The sequence below is a fragment of the Antechinus flavipes genome, chromosome 1 (genome assembly GCF_016432865.1).
Source record: "Antechinus flavipes isolate AdamAnt ecotype Samford, QLD, Australia chromosome 1, AdamAnt_v2, whole genome shotgun sequence".
In the NCBI taxonomy this organism is placed as follows: domain Eukaryota; kingdom Metazoa; phylum Chordata; class Mammalia; order Dasyuromorphia; family Dasyuridae; genus Antechinus; species Antechinus flavipes.
Window position 1 is genome coordinate 166,139,962 of NC_067398.1, and position 13,452 is coordinate 166,153,413.

A 13,452-nucleotide genomic window follows, 5' to 3' on the forward strand; every position below is an offset into this window, starting at 1 on the left:
TTCAGGTTTTTCATTTGCAGTGGTAGAAAATGAGAATTAGCTTGTATGGTCAATCTGTAGAGAGTGACAAAATAAACTGTTATGTTCATGTATTATCATTATTCCACAAAATGGCAAATGCATAAAGTAGATATGACTGTAGAAAAATTTATATAAATTGATATTTTATAAAAGAAATAAAATAAAGACAAATGATTGTGTAAAAATGATACCAAAAAAACTAATTTTATAAGTTCTCATGGAAAAGAGATTGGAAAGAAATAGAAGAAATAAATTGTTGTTACTTTGTTTTTTTCTTTGATTAAGATGGAAATATTTTTGGCTTTATTTGATATCTCATTTGATTTTTATTTAATCATATTTGGTGAGAATTAATAAACTTATAACATAAAGATGAAACATAAATACAATTTTAGTTAGATATACTAGATTGTAAACTCAGAGAGGGCAAAGACTAATTCTTCCCTGTATGTTACAAGTCAAATACCCAATGTCATAGGAAACATAATAAATGCTTTTTGAATGAACAAATGAAGGAATAAATAAATTTTGAATGGTAGCTAGAATATTGAATTACTTGTGAACCTGATTTCCACATATGGCTTGGCCATTTATAGTCATATAACCATTGGCTAGTGACAAGATTATTATTATTAGTAATGATGATAATAATAATAGACATTTATGTAGCACCTCTCATATGCCAGGTACTTTATTAAGTACTTTGCAAACATTATCTCATATGAAATGGAAAATAATTGACCCAAGTAGGGATTAAGTGCTTTTCATGGAATCACAGAACTAGTAAGTATCTGAGTTTGTATCTGAAACAATACAAAAAGGATTTGAACTCATTTCTTATTGACCCTTGGCCTAGGATTCTGTTCACTGAGTCACCTAACTATATGAAGTTGTTTTAGAACCATAAACTATTATAGATATGTAAGACAGAAATGTTAATAATAATAATTAATAATACACATTAAATATATATTAGCATGTAAAGACTATAGCTTCTTAACATTTTAGAACTGGTTTAGCCCTAAGCCTTCACTCGACAGATGTGGAGACTGAAATTCAGAGAAGTTAAATGACTTTGCTTTAGAGTCTGATTTACTGAATAGACATAAATTACACTTTGTATATAAATGTTTATAAATGGATGCTTCCAAATTGTTCTCCATAATGTGACAAACATTTCTTGGCAGTCTTTTTTATATTAGTAATTTATCAAGCTTCAAAAAATTTTTTTCTTAATTGACATTCCACACCAACACTATCCTCTTCATCACAATGATTTTTTAATATCTGATGACTGAAGGGGGAGTGAGGGAGAAGAGACACTGAAAGCAGTTAAGAAGTCCAAACAATAAGACAACTTCATTTGCCATTGATTACAGCAATCCATCTGAGAGAAGATATACATTTGATCCCTCATCCTCCAATCTATAAAATCAAGATGGTTCACCTGTGATCAGTCTGAATTTAACTTCTCTTTAGTGTCATTTTCATTTATAGTAAGACATCCCACATATTCTCTTTCTTCATTCTGCTTTCTTCAATCTGCTTATACAAATATTATGATTTTTTCTTATGAATTCCTTAACATGTCAATAATATTACATTATATTCTTATACCATGATTTGTTCAGCTATTCCTTAGAATACCCATTTTGCTATTTTTTCTGTCACAAAATGTACTGCTACTAATGTTTGGATACATATGAGACATTTGTTTCTCTCAATAACCTTCTTGGGGTACATACCCAGCAATGGTATGTTGATTTTTTCAGAGTAAAATTAAAATTTGTTTTGGATTAGTAAGATCTTAATTAAGAAGGTTATATTTATTTTCAGTGATGGGAATGTTGTAGATCTATTATAAAGGTCTTCTTTGAACCCACCAAAGCTCTACATACACATAAATATTTTACAATGGAAATATTTCATTGTAAAATGGCACCTTATCCCAGTTTGTTAAGATGACAAATTCTCTTTCATCTGGTTAGCTATGAAAATGGAAGAGTTCTGATTTGCTCACTTAACAGTATTTTCAAAAAGACCGAGGAAAAACTTAAAAGAAAAGGAGAAAAAACAAAGAAGAAAAGATATTTAAGGGGAAAAATAAGCTTAGGTTAAAAAGTTATGAAATTTAATCATTTTCCCCAAGAATATCATTAGGTGGCCTGAACTGGGGAGTTAGCAGATGGCATTGGCTCTCAGAAGTCTTGCTTCTTTGATCTGGAATTTCAAAGTTTGTCAGATATACCCTGAATTTTTTTTTTGATTCTTTTAGGACTTTTTCTGAAGATGGGTGCTGATGCACATGGTCAGAAAGTTTGTCTTTGACTCAGCTATTAATGGTTGTAGCTAATTCAAAGCAGACATTGAACGGTTTCTGGTATTTCTATGTATTACATCAGAATTCTTAACTTCTCTGTTGTTCCAAGATGATTATTTTCATTTCTTCTCTACTACTGTGGTCTGTAGCATCTGCTTATTGTAGTATTTTCCCCCATTTTTTCTTGTATGTTTTGGAAAGGAGAGTGACCTAGTGGTTAGAGGGCATGGGGCTGGGAATCTAAAATTCCAGGTTATGATGTTGGTGCTGTTCTTGATTCCCCATGAGACCTGAAAAGAAGAATTATCTTAAACCCATAATTTTCAAACTTTTAAACTTTTCTTCAGTTTCTCTCTGTGTCTATTTCTCTGTTTCTGTGTATTTCTGTCTGTCTCCCCTCTCCCTCTCTGTCTCTGACTCCATCTCTGTGTCTGTCTATCTCTAACTCTGTCTCTCTGTCTCTGTCTTTGTGTCACACACACACACACACACACACACACACACACACACACACACCCTTCAATATCTTATTGGTTTTGGTTTTCTTGATAGTAGATTGACTTCATCTCTATAACCTTCTTGGAATTTTCTTGATCTCCAAAGGTTGCACTCCCACTTTGGAGGAACAATTATTTAAACTGTCAGTGTTTTCTTCATTTACAAAATGATTAGTGAGTATAAATAGATCAGATGAATCATTTTCTGGGAGACTTATGATAGCACACTTAATGTGATAGAGAAGAGAAGGCACACATTCATTGAGGAGAAGGGTCAAGCATTAGAAAAGGATTAAGACCATTGTCTCAGAGAGAAATATTTCAGCCTAGTTCAATTCTTTTATGAGATGCTGCAGAACTAGTAGTGTCAAGCAGAGTAAATATCTTGATGAATTTGAACAAAGATACAGTGAAATTCATGATAATTTTTACTAAGCTAGCCTAAAGTTCCTTTTTGCAATAACCAACAAGTCATGTAAGCAAATCTATAAAGTAGTCAAAACTTCAGGGAGAGGTGTTAGTCCTGGACATAATGTAGAAAGATTCAAAAGATAATGGTTCGAGTGCTAGCTTGGCTACTTTCATATGAATTTTGTGACTCTAGACAAGGCACTTCATTTTTATAAACTTCATTTTCCTTATCTGTAAAATGATGTGGTAGGACTGATAATTATTAAGATCTCTTTTTATTTTCTGATTCTGTGAACCTCTTCATTAATGTAGTTTATACATATCTTGGGCACCTAAAATGAAGGAAAAAAGTATTTGTTCAGTGAATTGAATAATCATGAATGGTCAGAATCATGTTAACTTTGATATATAATATTATTTTCTGAAATTGTATAAAGAGATATAATAACATTTCATTAATTTCACTGAGTCAAGATGTGATATTGGTTATGTAAAGCTTCATTTGCTCATAGTATAAAATTACCTCCTGTAAATTTGTTGAAAATTTTATGGAATGGCAGATTTTAAAGTAATTGTTTAAAACATTTTTCCAATTTATTTTTTCCAATTATGTGTAAAAATAATTTTAGAAGTTCATTTTAAAATTAAAAAAAATTCTTTCCTATTCTTCCCTCCTCCTTTTTTGAGAAGTTAAGCATTTTGATAGGAATTATACATGTGCAGTCATGTAAAACATATATCCATATTAGCCATGTTGAAAGTGAAAACAGGCCAAACAAGAAAAAGATTATTTAAAGAAAGTATGCTTTGATCTGCATTTAGACTTCATCGATTCTTTCTCTGGAGGTGGATAGCATTTTTCATAAGTTCTTTAGAATTACCTTGAATCACTGTATTGCTAAGAAATTATTATTCGCTATTGATTGTTTAAAATGTCACTGTTACTGTATACAGTGTTCTGGTTCTGCTTACCTCTCTTTGAATCATGTAAGTCTTCCCAGGTATTTACTGAAAGCATCTTGCTTATTTAAATTTTGTAAATACGTATTCTTGCATAAGCAAATTCTGCATAGTAATTATAATATCCCTAAAAATGAAAACTTTTTTTTTCTTTTCAGTATTACTTCACTGTTCTCTTTGGTCATGAAGGTCAGAAGCCACTAGAGCTCCGATGTGAAGAGGAACATGAGGGTAAGGAGTGGATGGATGCCATTCATCAAGCCAGGTATAATTCTCTCTCTCTTTTTTGGAATTAATTTGAAAAATTGTGATACAATTTGATTGAATGTTACTATTACTAATAGAATGATCTTAATATCAATTTTAAAAGATGTTTGCTATTTAATGTCCATCACCTTTGCATGATTGGTTGGTCTTTCCTTAATTATGTTCTGCCTAAAATTATTCAATAACATTGATGGTCATTGAGCTATTCTAGAAAAACACAAGAGAATGGTCAGTTTCTTTCCAAAAGAAGTTAGAAAAGTGGAAAATTAGTAAATTAGGTCACAAATCATTTATTCAAGTAAAATAGTAAATAGAAGAGTCCTCTTATATGTAATTACTCATCAAATCCTTCAAAATGGCTTTCATATCTATTCTTGTTTCTCTAGTTTCCTTGCCAATAGTCTAATTCAGACTTTCATTATTTCATGCTTGTTCTTCCTACATGAAGTTCCTATCTGATTCCAGACTTAAAATTAATATTTAAACTGTTGCCAGACTTACCTATAAGTAATACAAAGAGAGTACACTGTGATTATGTTTTTGTCATTAACATGTAATAATTATGTACATATAGGGTGCAAGTTCATCTCCTTTCTAAAGGAGAAAGTAGAAAAAAAAATTAGCAGGGGGTGCTTCTTTCTTCATAAAATCACAGAATTTCAGAGTTGAAAAGGACCTTAGTTTCCATATAATTCATCCTATATCCAAAAAGTAATCCCCTCTGTCATCTAGAAAGACCCTAATGAAGAGGAGGCATTGTCTCCAAGGTAGCCCCTTTCATTTTTGAGGAACTGAATTGGAAAGTTTTTCTTGACAAGGAGTCTAATTTTAAATCTTTGCAGTTTCCACCTATTGTTCATTAGTTCTGACCTCTGAATAATCTTATCAGTTCCCATGGGTTCAATTATTTCTATGCTCATGATTTCCAGATCTGTAATTAAGCCTTGATCTTTCTTCTAAGCTATAGTCTCATAAACCAGCTGCTTATTAGTTATTTATTACTAATATCTTAACCACAATGTATCCAAAACAGAACTCATTAGCACTTCTTTGGACATTTGTTCCTAGTAGTTGAGATTCTATCCTGAAGCAGGAGCCCCTTCTGGGCACCCTTCCACCCCTAACCATCGAAAAATCTCTAAGGAGAACTGTATCTTGCAGCACTACTATCTGCAGTTATATTTTCTTCTTACCCCCAAGCAGCCAGCTGTGATAGCCCCCAATGACTACCATTACAGCAGGAGTTCAACTTTGGGCCCAGTCTTGGTTATGCAATTACTAGTGGCTTCTGTAGTGACACAAATGCCAATCTTAAAAGTCCTTGTCAGAAGCTCCAGTGAACACATCAGAGTACCAGCAGCAATTCAAGCCCCTGACACTATGAGATGAAGCATTTCTTAGAATGTACTCCAAACCAGGGCAAACCTCAAGTGGCACAAGCAATTCAGTAAGATGTTATAGTTCTGCAAGTTTGCAAATTTGTTGTTATTGTTGTTCAATCAATCAATCATGTCCAACTCTTTGTGACACGATGAACCAACTGTTCATCAGTTTTTTTTTGGCCAATATATTAGAGTGGTTTCCTATTTCCTTTTCCAGTGGATCCAGTGAATCCTTTTTTCAGGCAACCAGAGGTTAAGAGACTTGCCCAGGATCACATAGGTAGGAAGAAATCCTGAACTCAGGTCTTCCCAGCTCACCTCAGCCAATCTATTCATTGAGCTACCATATGCCTCAGTTTATGAATTTGCAAATAGATGAGCCTAATTGAGACCTTTATAAAGAAGATATGGAAAACTAAGTGAAAACTGAGCTATTTAACTTTAAAACATAGTGAATCAATTAACAAGCATTTATTAAGTGCCTAAAGAAGTCTGAGTTACTTTGTCTATTTGTCACTAGTAGTCTTTCATTTCATAACTTACTGAGAGTTATAACTCCCATTGTTCACATAAGTGAAGTGATATAAAATGTTGGGATTAGGCAAAATGTTTTTGAGATCTCATCAAAATGAATGGTTCCAATGCTAACTCTCAGTAAACAGAACATCTTATGTTATAACTAATAAATAATTTCCTCCTGGAAAAACAAGTAAACAAACAAATTAGAGTTTATTATTTTTCTACCCAAACCCAACCATTTTCTGAACTTCCTTATTAGTATCAAGGGTATCACATCCTCACAGTCACTTAGGTTTATAGCCTTGTTATTATTCTTGCTTTTTGTTGTTGCTCAGTCATTTCAGTCATGTCTGACTCTTTGTGACCCCATTTGGATTTTTCTTGGCAAAGACACTGAAGTGGTTTGCATTTCCTCTTGTAGCTTTTACAGATGAGGAAATGGAGTCAGAGTTAATTGACTTGCTCAGGGTCATACAGATATAAGTGTTTGAGTTTGGATTTGAACTCAGGTTCTTTTAATTTCATACTTCACACTCTATCCACTGAATCACCTCCTGTATATCCATCCAGTTAGTCGACAAATTTTGTTTTCTTGTTTTCATTTCCACATTTTTCATAGATGCCTTCTGTCTCCTCACACAGATATAACTCTACTTTAGATCTTCATTACATCTCACCTAGAATATTTCAGTGGTCTTCTGATTAGTCTCCCCTCCATCAATTCTCTCTCCATTCCATTCAATTCTCCAAACAGCTACCAATGTGATTTTTCTTAAGTATAGGTCTGACAATGTTAGATTCAAACATTGTACCCTCCAAAAACTGTAAAGGCTTCCTCTTGCTTCCAGGATCAGCAACCTGGACCCTTTCCACCTTCCTAGTTTCTTATAAATTAATTATTTTCCCCCACATATTCTACAGTATGCAAGATATTCAATCTTCTGTCTTTCTGCTTTTGTAGTACCTGCTCTTTATTCCTGGAATACCCCCCATACTTAGCTCCATTTCCTCAAATAATGGGCTTCCTTCAAGACTTAGATGCCACTTTTTGCAGGAGGACATTCTCATATGCTGGTGCCTTTCCCTTGAAACTAAAAGTTTCTGATTTTTTTTGAGTCATGGACCCTTTCGTCATAAAATGAAATATCTAAGATAACAGAGGAAAATAATTCTATTGAATAAAGACATACAGATATTAAGAAGTACAATTTTACAGACCCCAGGTTAAGAACCCCTGCTTTCAGATTATCTTTCAGCTGCTCTGTATTTATCTTGCTACTTACAGACACATTTTCTTCCCTCTTAATAAATAAGCTTATTGAAGATAGATACTTTTTTTTTGGTTTATTTCTTTATATTCATAATGTTTAACACAGTTCCTGGTGCCCAATAAGCATTAATAAATACTTGTTGATTGATTGATTCCCTGTGACAGACTTTCAGGTATTTGAGAACTATGATATCCCCCCTGAGCTTTCTCTTTTTCAAGCTAAACAGTTCAAATTCCTTCAACCAATTATATTATAGTGTGGGCTCAAGGCCCTTTGCAATTGTGGTTCCTTTCCATTGGAGACTCTCCAGATTATAAATATCTTTTCTAAAATGTGGGGCTCAGAACTGAATACAGTCCTCATGATTTGGCCTGACCAGGACAGATTATAGTGGATCTACAACCCTGGAAGCTATGTTTTCCTTTAATATAGCTCAGGATCTCTTTTTTGTTTACTATATTACTCTGATGAATTATATTCTTCAATATGTTATTAAATGAATGGTTTATAATTAGAAAATAAAGCCGTGATTACTAAGAGATAGCATAACTTAATAAGGCTCTAATTAGGTTAATAAAGACTAACTTCACTTCCTAAAATATCTATCAGGCAAATTTTACACACACACACACACACACATACACACAAATATAATGTGTATATGTGTGTGTATGTGTTCATGTGTATATATGTGTGTATATATATATATATATATATATATATATATAATATATATATATATATAGTGTGTGTGTATGTGTGCAATAAAATACACTTGGATTCAGGTGAAGTGTTTGATTAAGTATCTTAGACTATCTTTATGCATAGATGTACATTGATGAGGTCAGAACTGATTGAATGCCCAGACTCAAAGAATAGTGTTTTAAAGGTTCAATTTCAATGTGAAGAGAGATTTCTGATAAGTCAGTGTCTTGGGTATATTTTTTGAGGGAGGTTTGTTTTTACTATTTCTATCAAAAGCTTGCTTATCATCTTAGAAGATGGCATGAAACTGGGTGAGAATACTGTGGTACATGACAGAATCTCTATAGACTAGCATAGTAGATTGATTCTGGTAAATTATATTTAATAGAAATAAGTATCAAGTCACATTTGGGTTAAAAAAACATCAAATATATGGAAGAGTATCGGTAGCCGGATAATCGTCATGTAAAAAAAAGATCTGAGGAACTTAGTAGACTTCCAGTTTAGTGTGGAACATGGCTGTTTACCTTTCTACAACCCCCTCCATCCTCTATCTACTGAGAACTTGAGTTGCATTCAGAGAGGCATGGTGTCTCAGATTAGGGAGAAGATAGTCCTGATGTATTTTCCTATGGTTTTAGGAAATCTAGAGTATTGTGTCTGGTTCTGATTGCATGTTCAAGGAAGGGCATTTGACACTGGAAAATGTCCACAGGAAACTGATAGAATTTGAGGTTATATAATGAAACAAGGATGTTTAGCACAGAGGAAAGGAAGGTTGGGAAAGGAGAACTGATAGTAGTCTTCAAGCATTTGGAAAATTGCTATGTATAAGAAAAATTAGTCTTATTTTTTTAAATTCCCAAAGACTGAGCTGGGAACCACGGATATAAGTTGCAGAGAGACAGAGTTTAGATTGATAGAAGGAAAACTTTTAGCTGATAGAACAGTCCAAAGGTAGCATGGGCTATAGCAAGGAGAGGGTTTCATTTTCCTGGACATTTTCAAGTACTTGTCAAAGCTGAAGTAGAGGACATTGCTATTGTGGTATGTATGTTTTGGAGTAAGTGACCTCTGAGGCTGCCTCAGTCTTTGATTGCCTTTGATTCTGTGAAATTTTAGAATGAAATACAGGAAGGATGAGAGAAAGTTGGCCCTATCTGTCTCTAGTTGAATAGTCCCTTTCATACTCTCAAGACCTTAATCTCTGAGTTGATGATGAAGCTTGAGGGAAAGATCAATGTGGCTTATCATATCCAAAAATTTGGGAAGTGCTAACTTTACAGCACACTAGCTCTCACTTCTATTCCCCAAGGAAGATCTGGGATTGAAGGATTGGTCAAAAATCAGGCTTTTTGCATGTTCATCAAAAGAGTAACAAGAATAATCCAAACCCTCTGATTTATAAGGTATATGTTGCTCACTTTAGCATATCAATCAATCAACAAGTATTTATCAAGTGCCCACTATTGTACTAGGCAGTGGTGATATTAGTGAAAAGAACAAAATAATTCATGCTCAAAAGGAACTCACATTCTGATAGGGAAGAAAGTAGATATACTAATAGATTCAGCATAAAGATAAATTGAATAAATACAAATATATATAAAATAATTACAGACAACTTATTTAGTGTTGTTTAAAGAAGATAAAATTACATTTTTATGTAGGGAAAGGATAAAGATACCAACCACTTATGGCTCAGATGTCCTTCTGTCTAGGAGGAGGTAGGATCTTATAGATCTCCTAGCCCCTCACTCATATTCCTCAAAAGGGAACAGCGAGAATGATGGGCATAATATCCCTTCTTTCACAGGAAATCCAGAAAGGCTAGAAAAACCATGATTATACTAAGGATCCATATTGCTTTCTGGCATTTCTCAGAATCTGCCCACATTCATTTTACCACTAAATTCATGTGAGATTTTCCCAGTTGGCCCACAGCAGCTCAAGGAAGAAGGTGGGCTTGATTTTTGAAAGAGTGAAGAGTCAGGTACATAATGAGTGGGCCAGGCTGGACCAGAGGGGCATGTCCCACCTGCTAGGCCAAAGTAAGGAAGAGTGCTGGAAAGCAGAAGGGAGAGATAAGGGGGCTCTCGTCCCTAGTTAGCATTTGTTAGCATCTGCCAAGGTTTAATGTAGCAGAGAGTACTTTAGCTGTATCCTAATGGAAACCTAAAACTTGCTACATGTAGCCCTGTGACAGCATGCAACACTGACATGGAAACATGAAGAAATGTTATCTGCTTTTCAGAATCAGTGACCTTTTATAGGCTCTATAATTATAGAGAACTGATCTGGAATGGACACAGGCTCCTTAAAAGATGAGGAAGGATCTCCACCTCTTTTTCAGGAGACTGTGAAACTTTTGCATTCTTTTTTGATATGTGTCCCAGGGCATAATTATGGCAACTGGTAAAATGTTTCAAAACAAACCATTATAGTTTCATTCTTCTTGCTTTAGATAGAAAAAAATAAAGCTAAAAGTCTATATGGCTAAAAGTACAGTATTGAATGTACACGGAGTATATAAGCTCCATTCCATCTTCTGTTTATGGAGTTTATATGGAGAAACCACTCAAATTAGAAAGTTATGTTTACATAGACAATACCTTATGTGTCATAGTATAATTGCAAAGGTAAAGAGAAAATATAGCTTCTTGTAGTGACTTCACCCGATATATCGATTCATGCTATATAACTAAAAATGGAAATATTACTTATTTTAAATATCTATGCTTCCTTCTTTGAAGTACCCATGTGCTGTGACAAAAAAGTCAAAGTTCTTATTTTTTGTCTTGCAGACAACAGATTCCATTATATGAAAATAAGTTGGAGTGTGTTTCTTTTGAAAGTTTGTTATCTTTTAGGGAGTTCTGATGTTGTAAATTTTTGAATATTAGATGTGGTCTGAATTTTTTTGTCCTATAGCAAGTGGTAACCCAAGATATTGCCTTCATTTAATGATGTTTTAAAATGATTTTAAATAATTTTTTAGCATTAGCTATACTTCAAAAGCTGTTCCTTTCACTAAAATAGTGCTTTAGATATTCCAGAAGGAAAACAGCTTACTTGCCATCCCCAACGATCTCTTGCCAGTTTCTGTCCCTGTATCTATGCTTGAGTCGTGTTATCATCTGAATTATCCTGCTCCAGCATTTCTCTATATCTATGTGTATTGCTTCCTTTAAGACTTGGCTCACAGAATATAACCTCCAAAAATTCACTTTCTATAAATCTCATTTAATTTTCCTAACTCTTATGCTTCATGTTTCCTGTAAATACTTCACTGAGAGTGAGGGCTACTAGATTCAGTCCATAATCTCTTACTAGTGGTCTCAGAAAAGTCACTTCAGTTTTCTGAATCCCAGTTTTGTCCTGTATGAAATGGAGATGCTAATATTAATGCTGCCAACATCATAGGATTGTTGGCTCAAATAAGGTAAACTCTCTGAAAATTCTTTATTAATTGATATATATTTTAACTGATGTAAGATATTATTATGGTTATTATTATTATAAATTATATTTAGATTTAGAAGGAATGTTAAAGATTCTAATCTTGGGCAAGTTAATCCATTTAAGCTTGAATTTTTTCATTTGAAAAATGAGGATATTGAACCACATGAAGTTTAAATTCACTTCCGGATCTAAATCTATGATTTTATTATCTCAGTAGATGAGGAAACAAGACCAAGGGTGAAATAATTTGCTTGGAGTCATATAGATATTAATTAAATCTGGGATTTCAAAATGAGGCTTTCAGCCTCAAATCCATTATTATTTTTATTATATCATCCTATATTTTATTGTTGTTCAATCTTGTTGAACTTCCTGTGACCTCATTCAGAATTTTCTTGGCAAAGATAATGAGCATTTAGTTATTTCTTTCTCCAGCTCATTTTACAGATGGAGAAACTAAGGCAAACAGGGTTAAGTGACTTGCCCAGAGTAGCACAGGTAGTGAGTGTCTGAAGTCAATTCTGAATATAGGTCTTCCTCATTCCAGGCCCAACACTCTATCCACCATGTCACATAGGTTCCCATCATGTATTTATTCACATTTTTATTCCATAATTGCTTCCCCTGTTTCTTTTAATTCCTGAATTCCCTAAGAATTCCTATCTACTTTTCTTACCACTGACTATTTAGATTAATTGTAGGTACACTGTCTGTGCTTTGGAAACATGGTCCTTATGACTTAATGTTTTAATATTATCCTGGGTAAAACATAATTAAGCTGGGTCTTCTGATTTGGCTAAAAGAATTCATTTAATAATTTTGCTTTCTCTCCATAATATTTGTCACTAATCCTAAGAAAGACAAGTGTTATTTAAAGTTTTATTTACCAACCCTAATTCTTCAATACCCTAATGAATCAATGGTCTAATCAGTGCAATTGCTTCTTTCTTTTCTATAGATCACAGTTCATCTGTGCAATAATCCTGTGTGATTCTTGTTCATGCCTTTTCATCAGTACTTTGGAGATTACTCAATACCCTGAAAGATCTTTTTTAAAGGTCTTTTATAATTTAAGGAATACAAATATAATAATCTATCTCCTATTTTGTTTCTTTAACTCAATTTATCCCTTTCCTAGAAAAATATGTCCTCAGTGTCTTTTACACAAATAAAATACTTACTAGCTCTTTCCCACAATTAATTGTATCATATAACATTGTTAAAACTTATATTAAAAATTGGGAATACAGGACAGTTTCTAGTATACTGGGGATTTATAATGGGGGGCTACATATTTGCAAAATTCAGTTTATTAATACCAATGCAGAAAGCTATATTATATTAAACCCTGGGTCCTCCAATTGTTTCTCTCTTATAAATATCTCTCATAGAACAAATTATAACTATGCAGCATTTTAATCTTTACATAAACCCTTTTGGCTCATTCTTTCAGTTAATTCTTTGGAGATTATATATGTCATTTCCTCAGACTCTTTGAAAAAATTTAAGAGACTCTACCAATGTAAATTTATGTTCAATTACAAAAAAAGAAATTTCAAGAGGGAGGGAAAAATCAACAACTATTATGTTAAAATCATTTTCATCAGCTCTACAGCACAATGTTGTAAAATATATAT

At 33.3% G+C, this 13,452-nt stretch overlaps 1 protein-coding gene across 3 annotated transcripts in view; it reads left to right on the forward strand.

Moving 5' to 3' along the window:
* RASGRF2 (Ras protein specific guanine nucleotide releasing factor 2) overlaps positions 1 to 13,452 on the forward strand; it is a 305,151-nt gene that overhangs the window by 94,329 nt on the left and 197,370 nt on the right. For all 3 annotated transcript variants that reach the window (XM_051992842.1, XM_051992826.1, XM_051992833.1), the window contains exon 2: positions 4,368 to 4,474. In XM_051992842.1, the coding sequence (XP_051848802.1) occupies positions 4,368 to 4,474 (107 nt within the window). The remainder of the gene's footprint in view (positions 1 to 4,367; positions 4,475 to 13,452) is intronic.